The sequence below is a fragment of the Leiobunum rupestre genome, chromosome 4 (assembly GCF_980474605.1).
Source record: "Leiobunum rupestre chromosome 4, qqLeiRupe1.1.hap1, whole genome shotgun sequence".
Taxonomy (NCBI): Eukaryota; Metazoa; Arthropoda; class Arachnida; order Opiliones; family Sclerosomatidae; genus Leiobunum; species Leiobunum rupestre.
The window spans coordinates 56,639,574-56,667,253 of NC_143387.1; the positions used below are offsets into that span (position 1 = coordinate 56,639,574).

Genomic DNA, 27,680 nt, shown 5'->3' on the forward strand with positions numbered 1-27,680 from the left:
GTGTGCACTTGGAATGTCTCCATGGTCACCGTGCCACCAAACGGGGCTCCGTCGCTAAGATGCCGTCTCCGAGGAAAGAAATGGTAGATTTTCAAATTGAAAATAAAATTCCCAGAAAAATGATTTAAAATTTGAAAATCTTGGATAATTTATATTTCTCGAGAAAGTGGTCTAGTTCCGCGTAAATTCAGGCGCGGAGCAAAAGTATCGGCTGTAAATTAGGGGCCGTTTCTCTGGGAATCCTTAGACATTCCAAGTGTATATATATATAATTTCCTGGTTTATTATCGATCCTCGGAACAAAATCCGCCTCTGATTATTTGCTAATTGGAAATGATTTTTAGTCTGCCGCCCCTGCACAGTCTCTTTCCCGGTGAGCCAGGCTTAATTTAGAAACTTCCGGTCGTAGTGCGTCGGAGCGGCCCGCTCTCCGTGTCCAAAACTAGTCTCGGAGACCCAAAGTACAAAAGCCAACTTTTATTAATTGACCCGAAAACCTTTCGTTGATTCTCCCGAATCGTCCTTGAAGAACGAAGCTAAAAATATTTTTCAAGCCTTCTTGATTTGTCAACTATTTTCTACCGTATTAAACCTTATTTTGGTCCTAAAAACTATTTAAAAAAAAGTTTTTTCCTTCGATATTTGCGCGTAGAGATACCGGATAGTTTTCCGCGAATCCTTATTGAAAGACAGTTCCAGCTAGGATTTTCTTGTGTACGTTTTTCATTGGCTAGACGCTTTAGCGCCTGCTGCCGTCGGAAGGGGAAAATTCGGAAATTGTCTTCCCCCCCGCCCGTAAACGTTCAGCGTTAAGGCTCGTCCAATGAAATTCGTACACAACCCTTCGTTAGCGTGTTTAAAGGCTAGCTTTTAAAATTTAATTAAAGGGAGTATGAAGTTATAAACTAAATGAAACATGGAAGTTCAAACTCCCCTTAAGCAAAAACGATTTCCCTTTTTCACGTTCGCGTTGTTTATTTCACCCTTTTACTAGTTTTAAATTATGTTATTTGACATATTTTCACTTTTCATTTCAATGAAATATTTTTCTTCAAATAATCCCTTTAACCTTTTGAATTTTGAGGGTGAGGCTTAACCGTTGTTTTGCCTGAGTCACGTGTAAGAAATTCGTCTCCAATTTTTCAAACGATTCTGTGGACTTTTAAACTAAAAAAAGCTAACGGTCGAGCTCTCCCTTATTTTAAGTGAAATTTAGCAAATAACGCCCTAGATTAATGGTGATACTGTTTTTCCCTAAACCTGTTTGACGGATTAAAAGGGACAGAAATTACATTCGAATGTCACTGTCAAAGGGTGGTTTCTTATGGTACCATCTTGTGGACCATACTTAACAACCTATTAATTAATTAATAATATAAAAGAAAAATCTAGTGATCGGGAATTCGGGCTAAATTTCGTACAATCTACAGAAAAAATAATGCTATAAATGCCTAAAATCAACTAGATAATACAGATACCGGGGCCCAAAATTGGCTCCAAATTATCGTAATTAGCGTAGAAAAAAGGAAACAACAGTAAAATAAAACTCTAATTTCTTAAAATCTGTTTCGGATTTTCTAAATCGTTTTAGGATTGAAAATTTGCGAATGTCCGATGCCTCGGACTCAATCAACGTTTGTTAGCTCGAAAAAAAATATAATTCACAAAAACTGAACCATTTCAAAAAGCCAAAGAAATTAATTGTAATGCCTTCTGAAAACTATCGATTGATTGTTAATTTTATTGTTTTATATATAAAAATTAAAAATAATTACGCAAAAACAAAATATAATTAAAATTTTAAATAATTTATATAAATTTATCGTATACGTGGCAATTTTAGTTAAGTCTTTGCACAAACGAGGTAGCCACAGGTAGGCTACGAAATTTCACGAAATTGGCAAAATATCCAAAAACGTTTTCTTCACTGAACGCACCTATAATAAAATAAGCACGATTTGCGGTATTTTTGTGGTAATTGTGTGATTTTAAAAATATAGCCATCGCTACAGCGTCGAACATCCTTCGATATAATTAGGCCAAAATGTAAAAGCAAAAACAGTCAATGTTCGATATTTGGCGCGTATCAACCAAATTCGTCTGCTTCGTAAAAACACATTTTTTTCAATTACGTTTTACGCCTTAAACCTTTATCGGGCTGTTCGTCAAATAACTGGAACTTGGCGATCGAGAAATTCAACGACTAACATCACGCTCTTTGTACTGGGGTAGGTAATCATTTCGCTAAATTTAAGGCTTTTCTAAATCTAAAACTCAGTGACCGCGGTACGAAAGTAAACGTAAATTAACGTACAATATCTAAAACTAAAGTTGTTGAAAAGTCAACAAAACCTTTTTAATACTCGACATACGAATATATGGCTAAAACGAAAGTGTTATTAAAAATACAATCAATTTCACATTATTCTTCGTCGGGAAAGTTCTTCCTAAATACCCTTGCCTGAAATTGGAGTTTCCGTCCGCGAACGCTGTGTGGTGCTTTTTGGGTAATATATACGCCCCCTGTTAATAAACCCGGCAGTTGCTTTTGATAAGTTCTCCGGAGTATCGAGTACTACGGCCTCTTTTAATCTCACGAACGCGTGTAATTAATATTTACTTTGAAAAAGCTTTTGTAGACTTTAAAGATAAAACCCGAGCGCCGAACCGCGACACCGCGTTTTATTTTAGGCGACGCTTTCAGTTTCGATAAACACACCACAAAAGTCGAACATGTGTTTCGCATCCCCCCTCCCCCCTCCGAATATTGGTTAGCGTTTGAGCGTAATACCCCTGCATGACCGAGGCACCCTTTTTTTTGGTAGCGCCCCCCCCCCCCCCCCCCTGAAATGCCAATGTTTTACCTTCAATCGACTCGCTTGTCAAAACAAGCAACGTAAACATTGAATAACAAAAAAAGTGTTATTAGAAATTTGGTTCTAGCTGGGGTGCTCTATTTTTTTTATTTGACCGTATATTAATTTTTCCACGAGTACTATAATTTCTTAGACCCTAACTTTTTTTCAACGTTTGTTTCGCCAAGTTTGAAAGGTAGTCAGTCAGTTCACGGCCAACTTTGATCTCTCGCGCTATAGCGGCCAACCCATTCGCCGAAATTCCGTGAACAAGGATTTTTCACTATAAACTGTAGGTGTTCAGCGCCACGCTCGATTTTATATTGGCTTCAAATCAGCTAGGCTAAAAATAATATTCCGCTAGGGGCGCTCAAACCATACAGATATCTTTTGCTCATAGTTTAACGTAGAAACTTCAACGCGAGAGATCAAAGTTGGCCGTGGTCAGTTATTGAGTTCTTTCTTGCCGCTTAAACGACCTTGTTCTTGATAAACTCGTACGGCGGTCACTGGTTTTATTTTGGACAAATAATAAACTGGACCAGAATCATAAACGAAAATAACCCGATTCTTCGAATTGCATCGCCCACCAGCGCTCCCCACCGAGATAAACGAGAAACGTTTCCACTCAAACTCAAAGCACCCGCGTAAAAACGTAAGATGACGAGCTAAAGAAATGTTTAATATTTGGGTAGAAATATTTCCAATGTCGACCACCGTGGCGCTGCTAAAAAAAACCAAGCACGTAGTTTTAGATTCTGGTTCTGTAATTTATTTTTCCAAGCTTTTATCTCGGGTTACCTGATATTGTTAGTAAAGGCGGGAGCAATGACGTGCGATTTACAGACTTGCGTGGAAACGGGTTTAATCTTTAATGCCGGTAACCGCGGGAATGGTTGGAAATTAAATAATATTATCGGTTAGGGAATGGATTGAAAAGGTAATTTTTGAGCTTGTTAATTGTCACGAGTGGATTTTCATTACAGTCGCACAATACTTTGATTTGGGAATGGAAATTTTGGTAATGGTATGGAATGTTAAAACTATATCAAATGGAATGGGAATAATACAATTATATCAAATGGAATGTGAATAATACAACTATATCAAATGGAATGGGGATAATACAACTATATCAAATGGAATGGGAATAATACAACTATATCAAATGGAATGGGAATAATACAGCTATATCAAATGGAATGGGAATAATACAACTATATCAAATGGAATGGGTATAATACAACTATATCAAATGGAATGGGAATAATACAACTATATCAAATGGAATGGGAATGGTTGGAAAACAAATATTTGAACGGAAATCGAATGGGCATGGTTGCAAAACCAATATTTCAACAGAAATGAGATGGGAATGGTTGGAAAACAAATATTTGAACGGAAATCGAATGGGAATGGTTTCAAAACAAATATTTAAACAGAAATGAGATGGGAATGGTTGGAAAACAAATATTTGAACAGAAATGAGATGGGAATGGTTTGAAAACAAATATTTAAACAGAAATGAGATGGGAATGGTTGGAAAACAAATATTTAAACAGAAATGAGATGGGAATGGTTGGAAAACAAATATTTAAACAGAAATGAGATGGGAATGGTTGGAATATAAATATTTGAACAGAAATGAAATGGGAATGGTTGCAAAACAAATATTTAAACAGAAATGAGATGGGAATGGTTGGAAAATAAATATTTCAACAGAAATGAGATGGGAATGCGAGTGGGAATGGTTGGAAAACAAATATTTCAACAGAAATGAGATGGGAATGGTTGGAAAACAAATATTTGAACGGAAATCGAATGGGAATAGTTGGAAAACAAATATTTGAAGGGAAATCGGATGGGAATGGTTGGAAAACAAATATTTGAAGGGAAATCGGATGGGAATGGTTGGAAAACAAATATTTGAAGGGAAATCGGATGGGAATGGTTGGAAAACAAATATTTGAACGGAAATCGGATGGGAATGTTTTTTTTCAACGGGAAGGGTTTTGCTTTTTTTAACATGATCATAGCCCGACTAATTTGGTTTAGACCTAATTTAGTTGAAATAAGATGATAGAATAATCCCACATTAGTTTAGTAAAACATATACTACTTATAGCGAATGCACTACCGCTGAACAACTACTGAGCAGACGACAGTTGGTAGAATTTCGTCGGGTAATCAATCTAGAGATGGCGCCACGCTTACTTCACCAATTGACACAAATCGAAACTATAAGGGGGAAGAGTACTGACAAGGAGACTACCCGAGGTGTTACACACCGATTTTGTTCAAACTCGGGGGATTGGTAGACCTTCATGTCACTTGAAAAATCCTAAAGGGATTTTATTCAATGGGCAACGAAAAATGTTTTTGACAACATAAAATAACATGGGATTTTGACCGATTTCCCTGTGAAAAAAATTTAAAATTTGATAAAAATGTGACCAATTTTGATTTTTTTCGTCAATTTTTATCAATTTTTTTTATAATTTTGGTATTTTTTTTTTCAATTTTGTAAAATGTTTCACAGGGGGGGAGACCAACTTTTTTTCGGTCACACTCTCTTTAATAAGAAAGTGCCACACTTATTTATTACTTCTGACCATACACGGTTTCGATAAGAAAGTGCCACCCTAATTTATTACTTCTGACCATACACGGTTTCGATAAGAAAGTGCCACCCTTATTTATTACTTCTGACCATACACGGTTTCGATAAGAAAGTGCCACACTTATTTATTACTTCTGACCATACAAGGCACTCTCTCTTTAATAAGAAAGTGCCGGGACCCTAGGAATCGGTCAAAATCCCATGTTATTTTCAATGGGAAAATTTCCATATTATGTTGTCAAAAACATTTTTCGTTGCCATGGCAAAACCGTTGCCCATTGAATAAAATCCCTTTAGGATTTTTCAAGTTACATGAAGGTCTACCAATGCCCCGAGTTTGAACAAAATCGGTGTGTAACACCTCGGGTAGTCTCCTTGTGAGAGCAGGAATCCATAACGCTACTTGGAATGAATAACGGCTTCGATTCCCCGCCGTTGTGGCGTAACATAGTAGGCGGAGCTTATAAGCCTTTGTTTGTCACTGAATTTGACGTCATTTAAGGCGGTATAAGCGTTTTAGCCCCTCCCACAATGTTCCGCCACAAAATACCACAGGGGATATGGGGAGATACTCATTCCAAGTAGCGTTATGGATTCCTGGTGAGAGCGATTGAAAAATTTGACTTTCTAATTCATGTCAAACTTCTCTGAATTTATAGGAATTTTTTCCAAATAAATTTTCCTCTAGTGCTTAAAATAATTTTTTTAATTTTTAACTTCATAGTTAATTGGCTATAATTAAATATTAAATTACACGATTCATTTTATCCATCTTTAAAAATATTAGAGCTAAATAATAATAATTGATGCTGAAATTTCCTATTAGCAATAATAATGTATTTTATTCCCCAAAGAAGAACGAAATATATTTATAAGAAAAGTGAAACGGAATTGTGTCGGCGACGGAGTGATTGGCGGGACATCCACTTTCGGTCGGGGTTTCAATATCGTTTTGATCAATCGATGAGTAAAAATAGCCCCCCCCCCTCCCCCCGTTCGTCGCTGAAAGCGCTTTTCAATGAAAGTTTCGTCAATATTTATTTGGTCGCTACTACCTGCAGCGAAAAAGACCGTAACAACTACGGAACGGACGGTAAATGTTGTAGTAACGACGGTTACTTTTGTAGTATTAGTTCTATTATTAGACGAATTCTCGCGAAGTATTAGACAAAGTTGTTTGGCTATGGTAAACACTCTAGCGTGATTATTCGAGAACAGCCCTGCCGTGCAAAGCACATAAGCATTAACGACCAAAACCAAAATATGGAGAAAACCCGCGAAATTCAAACTTTCTTTGCCTTAAGATACCCCAACTTACTTCTTTCAAGTTTATATAGGAGACTTGGATTTTTCAACTTAAATTATATTCTGGTACTAAACAATTTACAGGCCAAACGATATTTCAGAAATATCATTCAAACCATGTCTTAAAACGCGAAAAAAAGGCGTTTTGATTTGACTTTTAAAGAAAATAAACACATTAATGCGTTTTTGGTTTGAAAATAATGCAAAAACCTAAAATAATGCGTTTTGCAACAAGTCATTTCTCTAAGAACAAAATTTTTTTATTCAAAAATTAGTTCAAAATTGAATTTAACGTATAAAATAAGGAGAAATAAAACCAAAATCTGTAAATCGAAAATTTGGTCGTTAATGCTTTTGCGCTTTGCACGGCAGTCTTGAGGTTTTCTCCCTCTCTTTCCCGCCGTTTTATCTATAGGTTAATAATGGTATCTCCCAATATTGGTTGTCATGGAGACCCCCTTTTGATTGGCTCTCTATCCGGTCGCCGTCGTCGTCTGCTTAAAAGCCTTTATTTCAACGACGCCTTTTTTACACCACGTTTTGAAAATGCGCGTTATTCCGGCTTACGAAATTTAAAGACTGCTCCGCGCACCGAAATTTGTAAGTTTTTTTTTCCGACGTTCTTTGCTGATCATAGAGTGGCGATTTTCCTGAGATTTTAAGCTGACTTCAAAATTTGTGTTTCACTAAATGTTTGTTGTCGAAATTAATTTTAAATGACGGTATTTCGGTTTACGAAGTGAGCAGTTTGCTTAATATGTATTTAAATATTTACTACCTAAATATTTTATTTTGATTTTAATACCTAAATATTTTAAATTAATAAAATGATTCGAGGGGTCTCCAACCCGAAAGCTCCGTTGAAACATGTAAATAAAATTTAACTGTTTTTAATAAAAAATACCATGAAGTATCAGTCATGTTTTAATCATTTTATTAATTTATTATTTAAACTACGGTAACAAAACATTTCAACTTACACGATTATACAATCTAAATATTTTTATTTTTATTTTAATACCTAAATATTTTATTTTAATAAATAAATATTTTATTTTGATTTTAATAAATAAATATTTTATTTTGATTTTAATGCCTAAATATTTTATTTTAATAAATAAATATTTTATTTTGATTTTAATACCTAAATATTTTGATTTTAATACCTAAATATTTTGATTTTAATACCTAAATATTTTGATTTTAATACCTAAATATTGTATTTTAATACCTAAATATTTTATTTTGATTTTAATACCTAAATATTTTATTTTTATTTTAATGCCTTAATATTTTATTTTGATTTTAATACCTAAATATTTTATTTTTATTTTAATACCTAAATATTTTATTGTGATTTTAATACATAAATATTTAATTTGGATACACACGGTGCTATACAGTTACATAGATTTCGAGTGAGTCTTAGGGAAATTAAATGAAGCTAGGCTCTTAAAATTTTCCTCTTTGGCGTTGTATTGAAATTATTATGAAGTGAAATATAATTCTCTATCGATAATAATGCTTGTAAGAATTATATTTTTAATTATCTCTTAATCTACCTACGAAATAAAATGTCCTAACCGGGAGACGTGTTAATTTTAATTTAATTTTTAAATATATTAATAATAAAATTTAATAGCGTTTTGTTATTGCCCCGACAGCGAAAAAACAGTTAAATTTTAATTATACACGTGTGCACTTTGCACCTTTCAATCAAATTTAAATCGTACAAAAATTATATATAATTAAACGTTTTATCCTCAAAGGGTACACGTAAATTTAAAAGCTATAAAATCGTCTAAATTTAATTTAAAAATTCGGCCAATTAGTCCCGCGAACTTCCTTGGGCACAAAATTTCGCCGAGAGAAATTTGCATAAATGATCGATTGTCCGACACGAACTAGATTGAATAATAAGACGAGATTGGGGAGATATTCCAGCTAGTGCCATATTTACTATTTTCCCAACCGAGAATTTGTTTAAAAATGGTTTTAACATAACCGGTATGCTTCGCGCTCGAAATGATAAAATGATATGATCGACACGCCTAGCCCGCCTATACATTATTATGTATTGGTTTTAACGCCTTTCAAAAAAATGAAATTTAGGGCAAGGGTTTCGTTGTATACGAAATTCAAAAATTTACCCTCTAATTTAACGAAAAATAATTAAATGTCGCCAATTATATATTTCTATTGTTGAGGCTTTTGTTATTAGAATTATAAATAAATAAAATAAATAAGTGTTGAGACGGCGGCTCAACGTGTGTGGGCTCATGTACATTTTTACGTAGCGCGGTATATTTTTACGAACAATTATTGTTCGGGGAGATTTTTTCCATGTCACTCCGCGACTTTTATTTAATGAACTTTTAAATATATTTTTCGGTTTAATTAATTTTTATACGCCGTAAGAAAAAGGGGGAAAGAATCGAGATGTGATACGCCAAAGTATTGAACGTTACAAACTTGAAACCTTTGCATCAGGGACTGCGCCTAAATGGCGGAGGTGCTGAAATTCCTTAGATAATATTGAGAAATATCTTTGGCCGTGGATGGAGGATTATTAAAATTAATAATTACGAATAATTATATATTATACCCAAACGAGCCGTTCATTAGGGACGACAAATATCAGCTAATAGTTGCGACTATGGATGGCTCCGGGGGCAGTTTTAGGTAAATTTTGCTCGCTACTTTGCTGAAAGGTCTATGGAAAATGTTTCAGTTTGCCAGTTAGGGTTGTTAATTTTCCGGAAAAATAAAATGCGGAAAAATTTCCAGAACATTTTCCGGAAAATTTTCCGAATTGTGGAAAATTTTCCGCAAATCGGAAAAATTAAAAATTCAAACATATATTACTTTTTAAGGGTTTTTAATGTTTTTAACTTTTTATGGATCTAAAATGTCTAATATCAGTAAACATACTACAAAACATTAATAGTGTTACATTGTTAATCAGTTTAAATTAGTCTAGAGGTTTAGTTTCACTTTCAGATTCGAAAAAATGAGGCGAAAATGCCGCTTTATTTAAATTTTCAAACAATATATTAGACTAATCTTGGAATGAAAACTTTTTTTTATTTTTTTCGGAAAAATACGGAAAATTTTCCGGAAAAGAGTCCTCGGTCATTTTCCGGAAAATTTTCCGACTTACAACACTAATCTGAACGCTTCTAATTATCATCTTTTATTTGAAACATTTTAAAATTAAAAATTTAAGGAGGTTTTATGTTTACAAGTGTTGAAACTACAATTAATAATCTAAACACCAAATTATTTAGCCGCTTTAAGTATCGAGCAAAGATAGTTAACATGTGACTTAAAACGCCTATACTAAATAAGTTTTATAAAATAATTAAGATAACAGATTTTAAGTTATTATCTACCAAATAATACAAAACCCATATCTTACGCCATTCTCTTTAAAAAAAATTATGTAAAAATTGTAAAAATGTCTGGTTTTGATTTGATTCGTCAAGATTCATAAAAACAAAAACTAAATGATTAATCCAAAAAAAATGCTCTGACAAATTTGAGTATACCATTCATAATTTTATCTCCAAAAAAATTAAGTATTCTACCGAAATCCAAACTGCAGAAAAAGTAATCTTAAAAATGGCATAAATCGTTGAATATACTGGATTTCCGCTAAAACTTTAAATACAAATATTTCCAGAAGTCAATACAAAAACGAAACTTCAAAATTTAAATACAATTTATTTCGCTGATTTTTTGCCACATTTCAATTGTTTCGCAATTTACAGTTTTATTTATATATATATATATATATATATATATATATATATATATATATATATATATATATATATATATATATATATATATATATATATATATATATATATATATATATATATATAAATAAAACTGTAAATTGCGAAACAATTGAAATGTGGCAAAAAATCAGCGAAATAAATGTGAAAAATGGAAAACGTATTTTGAGCCTTTATCGATCGTCCCCATTTCGCGGGGAGGGTAGAAATGTCTTCGTAGGAATTATTTCGTGATAATTTCCCAGCTTATACTCGCCGGGTTTGTTACGTAACACGCTTGTAAGAAGTGCCCCCGGGAGATCCTAGGGCCCTTTCTCCGCTATTCGGCTCTCACCCCGCGTGCAAACTGGTGTTATCAACCCCATTCTGCAGGAGTAATTAGCGCCGCCTTTCATTTTCCCCGGACAGTATTTGCCTCCCAACACCTTTCGCTAACCACTTCGCGTCCAAATTGCCATATATCTCTCGCCGCTACCACCCCCCTGCGCCCCCTCCCGGTACATTATTCAATTTCTTTCCAAATAGCCTTTTCATTTATTTCTTTTCAAAATCTCTTCATTAATAAGTCATAAATTTCCTTTTGACTTTTTTCATTTTGTTTCGTCATTTGACGGCTGCTCCTTTGAATTACGGTTGATGTCGGTCCAACAGGGTTGACACTTTTTTTTTTAGTTTTTTTATAGTTGAAGAATATTGAATTATATGATCCACGGCGTAAATATGGAACTTTTACTATACTCAGTTGCGGGTTAAGATAGCCCAAATATCTATTACATTGGTGGAAAGATCCTAGCACGAATTTCCGGTAAATCTGCGGCGGGATATTCGAATTTGACTTTCTATAATTTTGGAAAATACCGTTTATTGCATTATATTTCAAAGTGATAATTAACTAACATAGATAAGATTTAGAAACAGTGGTCAAAATTAATTTTTAGTACTGTAAGTTAGGCATACCTAAAATCATTTCGTTTGATGAGTCCAGTGTAAGTATAGAACGGGTATTGCCGAGATTACCACGTTGACGTACATACACGTGCGATTTGATGATTGTTTGGGATAATAATACTAAAAATACGCTATAATGAAGCTTAAAAATACTAATCTACATTAAATATTTCTTAAGCAATAGACATTTTAAAAATGGATCAACCAAATTTTCGATTTAATAGGATTTTTTTGGATTTTTAAACAATTAATTGATAGATACTTTGCCTATGTCGGTTATATAACTAAAAATTAAAAGAAATCTGTATTAAATTTAATTACTGTTCAATATTTTAGTATGGTCAGATTTTTTTGTATTTTAATTGCTCAAGGTATTTTTTATTCCTACATTGAAATAATGTTGTGATTTAAATCCATATATTTAAAAAAATATATAGTTATTTAAATCAATATATTTTAAAAATATATAGTTATTTAAATCAATATATTTTTTTAAAAATATAGTTATTTAAATCAATATATTTAAAAATATATATAGTTATTTAAATCAATATATTTAAAAAAATATATAGTTATTTAAATCAAAATATTTAAAAAAAATATAGTTATTTAAATCAATATATTTAAATAAAAGTTATTTAATTTAAATAAATATTTTTTTAAAAATATCATTTTATTAAAATTAAGGATTTAGTATATTAACTGCATATTAACAGTTTACAAGTTATCTCTTATTTTCCATATAAAAAGGCTAACTAAATTTATATTAAACAATTTCACGAATTTATTTATTAATAAATAAACTGAGTTGCCAGATTTAAATTCTTCGATTTAAATAACCTATTATACTTTTATTAAGTAACAATTACATTTGCCAATTAAATTTAAATCGAATTAATATAACTTTTGGTTTTCAAATTATCAATATATTTGTAAAGAAAACGAAGCGTAAAATGTTTAAATATCAATTGAAATAAATACATCCAAAATCTGATTAAAATTAAATTAATTGTTTTTTCTATTATAGAAAAGTCAAGTCAACAAAATGTATTTATTTTTGAATGAAATTAAGTAACTAAATCGAGTGGTTTATATTGCTCGCTGTAATATTTTATAATTCCGCGTTATCTTAAATATTTAATATTACGGTCCCTAATTATCACACGCAACTATTTCATTATTTATTAATCCAACTAGTGGTTTGTTTTGAGAACTTAAGGGCCTTTTTCCGCTACAGGCAAATTGAAAAGGGCAAACATTGTAAATTACCTTCTTAAAGCCCATTAAGCCAATATAAATCGAAATTCTGTTTGAAAAAAGTTTTTGAATGATGAGATATACCAGCTTTTATCTGTATGTAAAGAATCATTTCTAGAGCTAAAGCAGACCAATTAGCCTTTTCAGTTTACAAAGAAACTGTAGCGGCCAAAGCGAGAAGTTAAATAATTTAATTTAAATCAAACGTTAATCCAGCAGTTAAGTGAGTTTTTTGCGGTAGGTGATCTTTATTCCTTCCAAAGGTATAGGCAGGCAGCGCTACCAAACGGCTGAAGTTTTGTTAATTTAATGCAGTCAAAGGCGTGATTTAAATGTATTATAAGAAACTAAAGAGGATATAACCACCAATTAAATGCTTTACTCCAGTCTAAATTTTGAATATTTGGCTTATATCGGGAATATAATCTAAAATTATATTAAATCTTAATTAATTTTAGTTACTATTTAATATTTTTAATTGATTTTTTATTTTATAGATTTTCTTACTGCTTGTCTTTTTTTCTTGACATATTGAATAATAATTTGAGTAAACTAAAATGTAAAATAAAATTTAAATTATCAATAATTAAATGTAATTACTATTTCTAAATTATATTTAATTTAGTTTGTTTTGAATTTACATTGCTAGAGAACCTAGTTTCGTAGATTTTCATAAATACATTAATATATAAATACGATATAGGCGACTTAAATCAAACATTGGACTACATTAGGTGATTTAAATCAAACATTGAAGTACAATAGGTGATTTAAATCAAACATTGAACTACTTTAGGTGATTTAAATCAAACATTGAAGTACAATAGGTGATTTAAATCAAACATTGAACTACTTTAGGTGATTTAAATCAAACATTGAACTACTTTGGGTGATTTAAATCAAACATTGAACTACTTTAGGTGATTTAAATCAAACATTGAAGTACATTAGGTGATTGAAATTAAACATTGAAGTGCAATAATTGATTTTTTAAATAACTTAATTTAAATCAAATTGATAAATCACTTGCTTTAAGTTAAATGGCTAAACCACTTGTTTTAAGTCAAATGGATAAACCACTTGCTTTAAATCAAATTGATAAACCACTTGCTTTAAGTAAAATTGATAAACCACTTGCTTTAAGTAAAATTGATAAACCACTTGCTTTAAGTCAAATGGATAAACCACTTGCTTTAAATCAAATTGATAAACCACTTGCTTTAAATCAAATTGATAAACCACTTGCTTTAAGTCAAATGGATAAACCACTTGCTTTAAATCAAATTGATAAACCACTTGCTTTAAGTCAAATGGATAAACCACTTGCTTTAAATCAAATTGATAAACCACTTGCTTTAAGTCAAATTGATAAACCACTTGCTTTAAGTAAAATTGATAAACCACTTGCTTTAAGTCAAATGGATAAACCACTTGCTTTAAATCAAATTGATAAACCACTTGCTTTAAGTCAAATTGATAAACCACTTGCTTTAAATCAAATTGATAAACCACTTGCTTTAAATCAAATTGATAAACCACTTGCTTTAAGTCAAATGGATAAACCACTTGCTTTAAATCAAATTGATAAACCACTTGCTTTAAGTCAAATTGATAAACCACTTGCTTTAAATCAAATTGATAAACCACTTGCTTTAAATCAAATTGATAAACCACTTGCTTTAAGTCAAATGGATAAACCACTTGCTTTAAATCAAATGGATAAACCACTTGCTTTAAGTCAAATGGATAAACCACTTGCTTTAAATCAAATTGATAAACCACTTGCTTTAAGTCAAATTGATAAACCACTTGCTTTAAGTAAAATTGATAAACCACTTGCTTTAAGTAAAATTGATAAACCACTTGCTTTAAGTAAAATTGACTTGCTTTAAGTCAAATTAATAAATCACTTAATTTAAATCATGGAGTAAAAACGCGAACAAGTAAAGAGTACAAGAAGTGGGGGAGAAAACTAAGCTTTATTGGGGGAAATCATTATTGATTTGAATCAAACTGATAAATCACTTTATTTAAATCATTATTGATTTGAATCAAACTGAGAAATCACTTAATTTAAATCGCTATTTAAATAAAATGGATATAAGTCATGTATATAATCGAGTATTTCCCAAAATGCCGTACCGAAAAAAAACCCCAATGAAATCTCTGCCCTAATGAACCTCCGACAACTTGTTGCGACCCGCGAAACAATCGGAAAAGGTAATTTTTTTGTGTTAAAAATGTTGTAAAATATTCACAGAAGTGTGTAATTATTTCTGCGGATAAATGAAGGCAAAAAAGCCGGTATAATCGACACTCCGGGTCTGATAATTACGGGGTCCGACACACGCAGGGGCAGCTGGATTACTCGCGCGGAAAGCCTTCTTCCCGCAACGCCGAGATTTCGGGGCTAGCGCGTTTTTTTTGTTGTTGACAGAAGCGCGGTCTTGCCATTGGCCGGGAAAGAAAGCGGCTCATTGAAATATCTAGCCCCGTTCATTAGCGATTAGCGCGCGAGGTGAAACTCCCTCGAAATCTTCAAACGGGACCGCGACTCTTAGGGAGAGTGGTCTGCGCTCCAGGATTGGATATTGAAATCTTGTTGGTTGTCGACGTGTTATCGTTTGTGATTTACTTTGTTCATCGCGGTGTTTGCGCTATGTTTCCGCGTATCTCCGTCTGGTACCACTCGTGAGTTTCAATGTTCACATATTTCGGGTTTTATTGGCGAATGTGCTTTTATGAAACGGTTTTTTATTGGGTTTTGCTGTAAGATCGTATTTATTTTTTGAGCCGATTTTAACGTTTAATAATAATCAGTTAGGTTAATACCCAAGGCACCACCCTAGGCCTAAGTCATCGAGCGACTTTTAAAGCCTTTTAACTCAGGTGGCCGGGTTACAATGCGTAGGAGGGTGGTGGCAAGCCCTACATGCCACACGATCGAGCCAACAGCTCCTTACACTAACTATTACCGTTAACCTTGCAACAAGTTTTTATGGAAGGGGAAACCGAAGAACTCGGGGGAAAACCCCTTAAACCCGTGAGGAGAGAATTTGCAAACTCAACGCGGAAGGAGTTGTTCCGAGTTTTCACCCAGTGCCACAAACTGGGATCGAACCCGGCTCCTCTTGCTGCGAGGCGAAAGTGCTAACCACTCCGCCACCCTACCAGTATGCTCGTCCTCTTTAGAGACAATCAAATAAGCCCTGGTTTCTCATTGGTTCCTTCTAACAGTGGCCTTCCGACGCGATTGAAATACACGCCCACAGATTCATTCTTTTTTAAATGTAAATAAAAGCATTCTTTTGAATTATTTTAAAGGGAGTATTTTAGTGTTGTTAATTCTTCGGAAAAATTCCCAGAAACTTTTCCTGGAAATTTTCCGCAAATCGGAAAAATAAAAAATTTAAACATAAATTACTTTTCAAGGGTTTTTAATTTTTTTAACTTTTAATCGATATAAAATGTCTAAAATCAGTAAACATACTACAAAACATTAATAGTGTTACATTATTAATCAGTTTAAACTAGTCTAGAGGTTTAGTTTTACTTTCAGATTCGAAAAAATTAGGTGAAAATGCCGCTTTATTTAAATTTGCAAACAATATATTAATCGTGGAATGAAAACTTTTTTTTATTTTTCGAACAAATACGGAATATTTTCGGGAAAAAAGAGAATTAGATGATACACAGCGTAAATATGAAACTTTTACTATACTCAGTTGCAGGTTAATTAAGGCCAAATATCTATTACATTTGGTGGAAAAATCCTAGCACGAATTTCCGGTAAATCTGCGGCGGGATATTCGAATTTGGCTTTCAATAATTTTGGAAAATACCGTCTATTGCATTATATTTCAAAGTGATAATTAATTAACATAATTAAGATTTTAAAAAAGTTGTCAAAATTAATTTTTAGTACTACAAGTGAGGCATAGCTAAAACAATTTCGTTGGGCGAGTTCAGGGTAAGTATAGAACGGGTATGGCCGAGATTACCTCGTTGTTGTACATGATTGTTTAGAAGCAAAACACTAAAAATGCGCTATAATAAAGCTTAAAAATAATGATCTACATTAAATATTTCTTGATCACTTTCAAATTTAAGCAATAGAAATTTTAAAAATGGATTAATATAACACGCGTAGGAACCTTTAGGAATTGATCAGAAAATACGCGAAATTGAAATTAGTGCTAGTATCTTTCCGCCATATGTACTAGATATTTCGCCTTTCTTAACCTGCAACTGAGTATAGCTTTAAATCAGAAGCATATTCTATCCTCGACATCCATCTCTATATACTGGGCGGCTTTTTCAAATTAGGTTTCCGAAGAAATATTTAAGAGGGATAACTATATTATTTTGGGACTTACTAAATCTATTATAATCTAAAAATAATTAAATATCCCTACGCTGTGTAATAGAGAGGTTAAGCAAAGCGCTCTAGAAGTTTTAAAAACAACGTCGGGAGTACCTTGACGTTCGAGGAGAAATATTTTTTTAAAATTGGTTAACAGTGCTTTCAGTTCGCCGGCTAACTCGATCAAGTACGTTTGCAATCGAATTTTAACAAAATGAACACCTTTCGCTAACCCAGGGTACACGAAGAATTAAAAAAGTCGTTTGAACAATACTAAAACAGGCGTTATTTATGGGTGTTAGTGTGGTCGAAATACAATTAATTGTTTCTTCGCGTGCCCGGGTGTACCGCGAAAAAAAGTCGCTTGATGACTTAGGCCTAAGGTGGTGCCTTGGGTATTAGCCTAGCTGATTATTATTATTTTATTTATTATTATGTCTGTCTTTGTATACTCGTACTAATTTCGCCAAATTCGTCTTAATTGTACAAGGCCTAGGCGTACTTCAATTCAAAGAAGTATTTACGCTAGTTATAAAAACTACGCTACTAGATAAATGGTCATAACGCTGTCTCGATTTGTTGAATTTAATTGAATTTTAATTTAATTGATGACCATTTTTTTCTAATTTTTACATCATATTCATTATTACATCTACCAGTGCCACATGGACTTATTTTCTCGTGCGTGGCAGGGTTTAGCATAGGTAATCAAACACTTTAACAACAAATGAAATAATTATACAATTTTCAGAAAAGCATATCCCTCGTACAATATACAGGATGTTTCAAAAGGTTTTGCAAACATTTTACGGAGTTGTAGAGGGTGAGTTGAGAAGTATGCTTGTTTTTTCCCATTTTCCTACGATGAGTGAAAAGAGCGCCAGAGAGATTCAAAGTGTGGCCTACTAGCCCCTGGAAATAGGCTGCAACAAGCACTAAACCAAGCAGCAGGGAAATTCGATTTCAGGGGTACGATGAATTTGCGAGAAATCGCGGTCGATCACGACTTTAAATACTGTTTATTGTTTAAGTTTACTTTTTTACGCTGGTTACCTTGATTTGTTTATAAAGTCCTTTTTTACCTATCACACCAACCCAAATCTTAATGTTCGCGTTTCCCCGCTGCTTGGTTTTGCGCTTGTTGCAGCCTACTTCCAGGGGCTAGTAGGCCACACTTTGAAGCTCTCTGGCGCTCTTTTCACTCATCGTAGGAAAATGAAAAAAAAAACAGGCATACTTCTCAACTCAACCCCTACAACTCCTTACAATTTTTGCATAACCTTTTGAAAAACCCTGTAAAACATACTTATAATTATTTTAAAGAATGTAGATACTTGGACGAATCTAGGAGGAATTTCTAAAAATAATTTATCTGTCAAGTTTATTCTTGACCGCGAAGGAGGGTGGCCGGTATCACCCCCGACCCCTGACCCCCTCCGGGCGTAAAAATGCTTTCGTTTCTCTCTTCCGCCGCGGTTGCATTCGAAGTATAAAAATTGTCGAATTGGCAGAAACTTTGTTTAGGAACATTTGCCGGTCCACCGATTTTTGCGAAATAGAGCCAAGTACAAAACGGTAAAGGCATTTGCTAGAGCCGCCTCGCCCTTCGAACTTTGGATTCCCTCCTCGGTAGTAGTTTCTCATGATACCGGTACTCTTTACCATTGATCGTTGTATTGTCAGAACCCCGAAACGTACGGCTATATATAAAATAAAATATTGATTAACAGTGCAAAATTGGCCAAAGCTTGTTGCTGTTTCCAAAGATATGCCATATTTGCGCATGCTTTCAAAATCAGTTCCAGAAATAAAATACGTGGAGGGTTGTATACACCCTGATACGGGACAAAATAGACCTTTTACAAGTTCAATTCGTAAAAAGATCAAGGGTAGTCCTGAGTAGAATTTTGAACGTAATTATTTGTACTTACAGGAGGGTACCCGTGGTGTTTATTGCTGATTTTGTTCCAAGTCGGGCGTAATGTAGACCTATACGAGATATGAAATTTCCCAAAAGGAGACGTTGCACTACCCATTCGATTTGCCATGGCAACCGAAAATGTTTTTGACCACTTAAAACAAAAAAATCTACATTTAAAAAGGCATGGGATTTTCTCGAAATGTTTTTAAAAATTTGAAAATCACGAAATGGGTAATTAATTTAGGTGAATTTCATCAAGTTTGGGTAAATTGGAACATTTTTCGGGTAAAATTATAACAATTTTTGGGTAAAACAAGGAAAAAAGCTTATTTTTGTTTTAAGTGGTCAAAACCATTTTCGGTTGCCATGGCAAATCGAATGGGTAGTGCATCGTCTCCTTTTGGGAAATTTCATATCTCATATAGGTCTACATTACGGCCGACTTTGAACAAAATTGGCAATAAACACCTCGGGTACTCTCCTTAGGGATATTGAATAAATTGAGTAGATCACGTGTTTCAGGGTGGAATTTATTTACGTGGTCTAACCTATGTTTGTTAATTTCTGTAACCAGACGTTTATAATAAACTCCGAGGGGTAGTCACTATTAAAATCTTTGTACACCTGATTACTGATTTTCGAAAAACAGATTTCCTTAAGCGATTCCCCGTGATTACCTGATTACTAAAGTGACTACCCCCTCGGTAAGCCCCTTTGGAGGAAGTATCTAACCAAACGGTTTATTTCTGCAAGCGTCGGTAGAAATGTTTAGGCGGGAGCAGGATGAATCTTGACGAATCAAATCAAAACCAGACATTTTTACAATTTTTACATAATTTTTTTTAAAGAGAATGGCGTAAGATATGGGTTTTGTATTATTTGGTAGATAATAACTTAAAATCTGTTATCTTAATTATTTTATAAAACTTATTTAGTATAGGCGTTTTAAGTCACATGTTAACTATCTTTGCTCGATACTTAAAGCGGCTAAATAATTTGGTGTTTAGATTATTAATTGTAGTTTCAACACTTGTAAACATAAAACCTCCTTAAATTTTTAATTTTAAAATGTTTCAAATAAAAGATGATAATTAGAAGCGTTCAGATTAGTGTTGTAAGTCGGAAAATTTTCCGGAAAATGACCGAGGCCTTTTTTCCGGAAAATGTTCCGTATTTTTCCGAAAAAAAATAAAAAAGTTTGAATTCCACGATTAGTCTAATATATTGTTTGCAAATTTAAATAAAGCGGCATTTTCGCCTCATTTTTCGAATCTGAAAGTAAAACTAAACCTCTAGACTAGTTTAAACTGATTAACAATGTAATACTAATAATGTTTTGTAGTATGTTTACTGATATTAGACATTTTATATCGATCAAAAGTTAAAAACATTAAAGTAAGTAATTTATGTTTCTTTTTTTTTCATTTTCCGATTTGCGGAAAATTTACTGCAATTCTGAAAATGTTCTGAAAATTTTTCCGCATTTTATTTTTCTGGAAATTTAACAACACTAGGTAAATTTGATTGAAATATAAGGGAGGGGTATACTGGTAGACTGTGAGAAACGCGAAATATCTCCGCACCATATTCATTTTCCGCCAGAAACTGCTTTTAAAGACCGACTACACAATTGTTTAGATTACTTTGTATTTTCACTGGAAGTGGCCTTTTTGCGTAACACGTGTGCCACGCAGTCAGCCAACTTCCAGTGAACCGACAGAGTAAACGGATTCCAACTGGTTTAGTCTATATTTGAAACCGGATGTTCCGTATTAGCGTAGTTAATTTTAAAATTAACAAGAGAGCTCCCCGAATAGATTCCCTATGAAATGAAATATCCCATCAATATCCTAATACATCCGGTCTCGACATGGTCGGCGTGTCTGAGACTATAAAATAACAATTTGCCGCGATATTTCGCGAGACCATCTTCGTATCAACTCCAAAACCCTTCATTCTATTATATTTCTATTACTATAACTTCCTTCTCTTTCGATTTATCTACTGTATAGTACGGGTTGGGAGTCAAACGACAGCGTGGTCGAAGGCGGGCTGTAACGCCGAGATTGACCCCGAGCCTTCGAAGGTACCCCGAAGTGAACCCCGAAGTCGAATAGCGGGGGATGAGAGCTACAGTCGTAAAACGAAGTAAACGTTTATCCGTTTTCGCCGAACAGAAAAGAGCCATCGCGTTTTACGATCGTACGCGCTGAGCCCGACCGCATTACGAATAAGGTAAAAATATTCTTAAAATAGGCCTAGGACCGTAGAGAGAGAGAGATAATTCAATTTGGGCGAAAACGTCTTATAGCCTTTGGTTTCATAAGAGGTAAGGATATTTCGGACAATAACCACGCGCGTAATTTCCGATAAATCGCGTTATAAAAACTACGTCAGTCAGTTCAGTGGTCCTGTAATTCAAATTCTTTTTGTTTAAACTGTCTCGTATTATCTTGAAGTGTCGTAAAAAGTCATAATTATTTTATGTGTCCTTTGTCCGATTATGTTTCAAATAATCAAAAGACCCTTTGAAAAATTTTAATTATTTAATTTTTTGGAATCATTATTGAGTTTTTAATGTCGAAATATCAATTACACAATCCAGTATTTGCGAAATTTTAGTTCTATATTATTAAGTGTGGCATTCAGTATAATCCTATAGAGTAATATCGGCGTGACGTATGTCGACGTCACCCATGCTTTTTCCTATAGATAAAAAACTGCCCTCAAAATGGCGGCCATAGCACAAAACTACAGAGTGATACTACTCTATAAATTGTAAAAATATGATCCTATGATGTTTTATGAGTTTGAGTTAGTATCTCTCCTTTGTCCGATTCTGTCTCAAATAATCAATAGAACCTTTCATTATTGAGTTTTTAATATCGAAATATCAATTACACAACCCAGTATTTGAGAGGGTTTAGTCTTACATTATCCTATATAGTATAATGTTTCCTCCAGTATTATCCTATAAATCGTAAAATATATAATCCTATTTTTCCTATAAGGAATTTTAATTTTTGTCTGGGTTATGTGCTATTTATAAATATCTGTCGGAAAATAAATAAAAAGTGAAGGGTAATTGGACGCGTGATTGCAATTTGGTGATGTTTACGTTCGATTGATTCCAATTGATCCATTTTCATGTTGTATAATGAGACGCGGCGTACCTGCTGCTAATCAGGATTAGTGATGATAATCCCGAAGGAGACCTCTTCCCACAATTATCTATTATCTGTACCACGCTGATATAATTATTTAAAGTTTCCTAAATCTAGCCTACTTGCTATATCTTTACGATACCACAATGTTGCTTTGTATTCAATGATAATTACATCTTATAACTTTTAAGAGTAAACGCGAAATATACCTTTTCACAAATTGCTAAACAAATATTCAACTTCTAAGACATTTTCAAATTTGACGCACGGGATTTTTAATTTCGAAGTGATTTCGGAAATCAGAAACTGATTTTAAGATTTCAGAACGAAATTTTAGAGTGGTTTTCTGGTTTTTGAGGCTGATTTTGAGATTTTTGGAAATCAGAAACTGATTTCGAGATTTCAGAGCGGAATTTTAGCGTGGTTTTCGGGTTATTGAGGCTGATTTTGAGATTTTTGGAAATCAGAAACTGATTTCGAGATTTCAGAGCGGAATTTTAGCGTGGTTTTCTGGTTATTGAGGCTGATTTTGAGATTTTTGGAAATCAGAAACTTATTTCGAGATTTCAGAGCGGAATTTTAGCGTGGTTTTCTGGTTATTGAGGCTGATTTTGAGATTTTTGGAAATCTGAAACTTATTTCGAGATTTCAGAGCGGAATTTTAGCGTGGTTTTCTGGTTTTTGAGGCTGATTTAGAAATTTTGGAAATTGTAAATGATTTTCACCCAGATTTCTGGATTTTCAAGTGAATTTTCAGATTTATAAATTAATTTTTCTGTTGAGTGTACGGAATTTTTACGAAGTTGGACTCTTTGGTTTTAATTAATTTTTGTGATAATTTTTTTATTATATTAATACTTTTATTTACACTAGATGTGGCGTCAATTTCCAATTTTTTTGTGAAAGGGAAATTAATACTTAACGATTTATTACAAAAAACCACTTATTACTTATTGGCTATTTGAAGAAAAATCTACCACGATTTCGCGACACTACTTTATCTCGGAGTGTTATTTCCCGTTTAGCCGAAAGTCGGCTAGTAGAGTCGAGATAAAGTAGTACCGCGAAATCACGGTGGAATTTACTTCAAACAGTCAATAAGAAGAATGGATTTACATCTCTCCAGTAGCATTTTCCTTTAAATAGGGACTATAGAGAAAACTGATTTTAGAAATCTCGAAATCAACTAGAAAATCTCGAAATCAACCAGAAAATCTCGAAATCCGGGGGGAAATCAGTTCCAAAATCTCAAAATCAACTTGAAAATCTCGAAATCCGGGCGAAATTCAGTTCCAAAATCTCGAAATCAACTAGAAAATCTCGAAATCCGGGCGAAAATCAGTTCCAAAATCTTGAAATACGGACGAAAATCAGTTCCCAAATCTGTAAATAAACTTGAAAATCTTGAAATCCGGGTGAAAATAAGTTCTAACGTCTCGAAATCAACTTGAAACCGGTTGAAAACAAAATCATAAACGTATACACAAAAATCCTACTTTGAAATCTCAAAATCAGTTTCTGATTTCTGAAATAGCTTTGAGATTCGAAATATTATCGCAAAATTCTCAAATCTTCGACCTTTCGCAACGAGCTTATAAGGAAGTAGTTCAATTACGTGTACTTAAAGCAATTAAGTGAGATAACGAATCGGTGGTTTATAAATTAGTTTTTTTGGCATGTTTATTTTACAATTCCACCTCCGTCGCAAGATCACGTGATCCAAAGCGTTGACGTGCTTCTCTCCCGGGAATTCGCGGCGAATTAAGGCGAGCGGGAGATATGTTAAGGGCGCACTAGACTTTTTTAAATAGTGGTCTTAAGTTAAATTTAAAGTTTAATCCCGATTTCAAATTTAATCCCGATTTTAAATTTAATCTCGACTTTGAATTTAATCCCGATTTTGAATTTAATCCCGATTTTAAATTTAATCCCGATTTTGAATTTAATCCCGATTTTAAATTTAATCCCGATTTTGAATTTAATCCCGATTTTAAATTTAATCCCGATTCAAAATTTAATCCCCATTCAAAATTTAATCCCGATTCAAAATTTAATCCCGATTTTAAATTTAATCCCGATTTTGAATTTAATCCCGATTTTAAATTTAATCCCGATTTTAAATTTAATCCAGATTCAAAATTTAATCTCGATTCAAAATTTAATCTCGATTCAAAATTTAATATCGATTCAAAATTTAATCCCGTTTCAAAATTTAATCCCGATTCAAAATTTAATCAGATTTAATCATGGTTTTGAATCATACGAGGCCTTGTCCTAATAATCAAGCGAGTGATCTGTCCCTTTTGGTGAATATTCTTAACCCTATACGACGTTTTATTTGATTAAGAGTGCAATTTCTAAAGATGGTAAAAGCATCTTGTTTTGAAATTTGATGAATCGAGGAGTGAACGTGCGTGTTTTTCAGTTGCAGCAGATTGTAGTGAGCGGAGAGCTGCCCTGTTCGAAGGAGGAAGCGTCAGTCTTGGCTGGCATCCAGTTGCGCATTGAAGAAAGTTGGCCTTCGCCTTCTTCGACGGCCGCCAGAAGGCAGCACCAGTCTGTCGGGGCTGCCGACGACGCCAGGACCCCAGCGCCGGCAGACACTCTCAAACTCAAACCCATCTCCGAAGATGACAAGGTATACACTGTTTTATATCAAATTATATCTTACATTTGCCACTGTCACGAGTCCATCGACTAAATCGCTTCAATATTGAGTTTCAAACATAAAACAATTCCCAATTTATTCAAAATAGCTACCGCGAGAAAACAATTTGTATTAGTCAGTATAGCCTTCTTGGGGAAATAGTTAGCGTGGACTGCGGTTCAGTGTGCTTTTGCCATTTACTGTAGTATTGTCCATTCACTTTTGTTTAATCGTCGTGTTTCCCGCTTTATCACAAAAGCTAGTAACTGTGTGCTTTTATTCGTTAAAACGCTGGTACAAAATTTTCATGGCTCAAAAATCCTCAAAATAATTAATCAAGCAAAAGACAAACGACCTAATATTATTTTAACCATAACATAACCGCAACCTAACCTAAACTTACACTGCGTAGACCAAGAATAACTTTATACCCGAGGTATTTATCTCCGATTTCGTTCAAACTCGGGTGTTAAGTTGACCTTCGTGTTACTTGAAAATCCCTAAAAGGGTGGACAAGAATGGGATTTCATTTTGCCATGGCAACCGAAAAGGTTTTTGACAACTTAAAACCTGATTTTATCTTCGGAAATTAACATGGGAAAATCGAAGATTTTAATATTTCCCCAAAATTTAAAGTTTAATTAATTAGAAACAGAATGTAAATTGGGTAAATTGTGGTAAATTGTGTAAATTGTGGTAAATTGGGTAAATTGTGGTAAATTGGGTAAATTGTGGTAAATTGGGTAAATTGTGGTAAATTTGTTTAAATAGGGGTAAATACACGGTTTCCCCTTTCAATAAATATTTGAAGAGGTTAACGGTAATAGTGACTGTAGGGAGCTGTCGGCTCGCGTGGCACTCTCCTACGCATTGTAACACGGCCACCTCAGTGGCGTATAGCCAGAAATTCGTCGAAGTATGTGAATTTTAAGAGGGGGTCGATAATTATAACACGTTAATTTCCGAAGAGAAAATCAGGTTTTAAGTGGTCAAAAACCATTTCTGTTGCCATGGCAAAACGAAAGCCCATTCTTGTACACCCTTTTAGGGATTTTCAAGTTAAACGAAGGTCTACTTACCAACCGAGTTTGGAAGAAATCGGAGAGAAACACCTCGAGTTGTCTCCTTGTAAGTTGCGTCTATCGCAGGGCAACATGGTGTAGTTTTCCCCCTGGGCCACGAACAGATTTGATTTGTAGGCAGTGGCGTAGACAAGGGGGGGTTTCTGGGTCCAGACCCCCTCCCTTGGGCCTACCTTCAACTGTACTAAATTTCCACCCCCTTCTCGACCCCCCTCTTAACATTCACATACTTCAACCCCCCCCCCTAGGCGAATTTCTGGCTACGCCACTGTTTGTAGGAGCTTACTCGTCAAACATGACAAAGATTGGGAGTAGAGCTAAAAATCGTCTCTTGCTGTATGAATAAATACATTCTTAAATAGACCATTGGAAAAGAAACAAGTTGACATTATCCGTTCGGAGTTGGCGGCATACTAGTTTGGGACGATCGGATGAAGTTACTCAGAAACGCGAAAAGACTGACAGTAACGCTTATGTTATTTGGGTTGATCACTGTCATTTCAATTTGGGTCGAACGAATCATTCTTTTTGCCAGTTTATTTCGGACACTTTTGGGATTGGTGTTAGACTTTAGATCATTTGAAATTGGTTAAAGGGGAACGGTCAAGCTTTAACCAGTTAAATAGCCCTATAGCCCATTAAAAACTAAAATTTATGGCGAAAACCCCATCAAAAAATATTGAGTGGTTAATGTTTAATAAAATAAAAAAAAATCGGGAAATCGAAAAGCGCGCGTCCGCCGCGACACCTGGTGAGAAGTCGGTGAGACGGGAAAAACAACGTAAAAGCGCGCGCTGCTGAAGACGCAAAAAATTTGTTTTGCACGCGCGGCGCGTTCCAGTTATAAGAGACCTAAGCCTAAATTGCGCGATTTTAAAAGTTAGGATAGTTCACGTATCGCTCATACGGGGTTAGGGGCGCTGGCGGCAGCCCCTAAGATGGCGGCGAAAATTCAAACCCAAACACCTGGCGTTATTTTTCGTTTAAACTTTTTGGGCCAAAAGCAATTTTTTCAAGACAGAAAAAGGTACGTGTTAGTATATTTAACGTCTTGTTAATCTTTTGATACGGAAATAAGGCCATATTTGAAAAAGCTTGGCCGTTCCCCTTTAAATTTTGAACCTTTCTGATCTGTTGGTTATATTGAAACTTATGGTGAATTATTTAACAAATATTTAGGTTAATTTTTATTATTTATAATTTTCGGGAACTCTCCAAGGGGGGAATTCTATGAGGGACTTATTGCCTCAACCAACTATCGAGTCGAATTCTTTAGGCAATGAAACGAAGCATTTAGCCTTGATAGCGTGACCTTAGAGTACGCGGGAGGCGAAATGGTATTTTCCGTTGAACGGCGAGTACGTAATCCTTTATCTGGAAAAGCGTTAGTCAACGAAGTCGCACCAGCCCAGTATTTATAGACAGAACGGGGTGTCGTAAAAGACTTTTTCATCTTCATTAAGATAATAGCCCAGGATCGTAATCCGAGCGACATCTCTCGCTAAAGAGAGCCCGCGATAGGAGGAAGAAGGGTCTACTTTGTCAACGCGGGAACGCGTCTTCCGTTTTTGCGATCAGCGCCGCCAGGGGACGCCCGCGAGGGTTCTTTCGCTCGCTTTTTGTTCGCGGATTCTTGGCTGAGTCGAGATAGGTGTCACAGTAGCGCCACTCTGTTTAGTCGAAGCGCGTCGCTTGATGTGTTTTGGCACGGCTGCCGC

At 34.2% G+C, this 27,680-nt stretch overlaps 1 protein-coding gene across 1 annotated transcript in view; it reads left to right on the forward strand.

Moving 5' to 3' along the window:
- The window catches only part of LOC149948393 (1-phosphatidylinositol 4,5-bisphosphate phosphodiesterase epsilon-1-like), a 53,710-nt gene that overhangs the window by 8,313 nt on the left and 17,717 nt on the right, over positions 1–27,680 (forward strand). Inside the window, exon 9 of the mRNA XM_090173392.1 lies at positions 24,659–24,871. Coding sequence (XP_090029518.1) covers positions 24,659–24,871 — 213 coding nt within the window. The remainder of the gene's footprint in view (positions 1–24,658; positions 24,872–27,680) is intronic.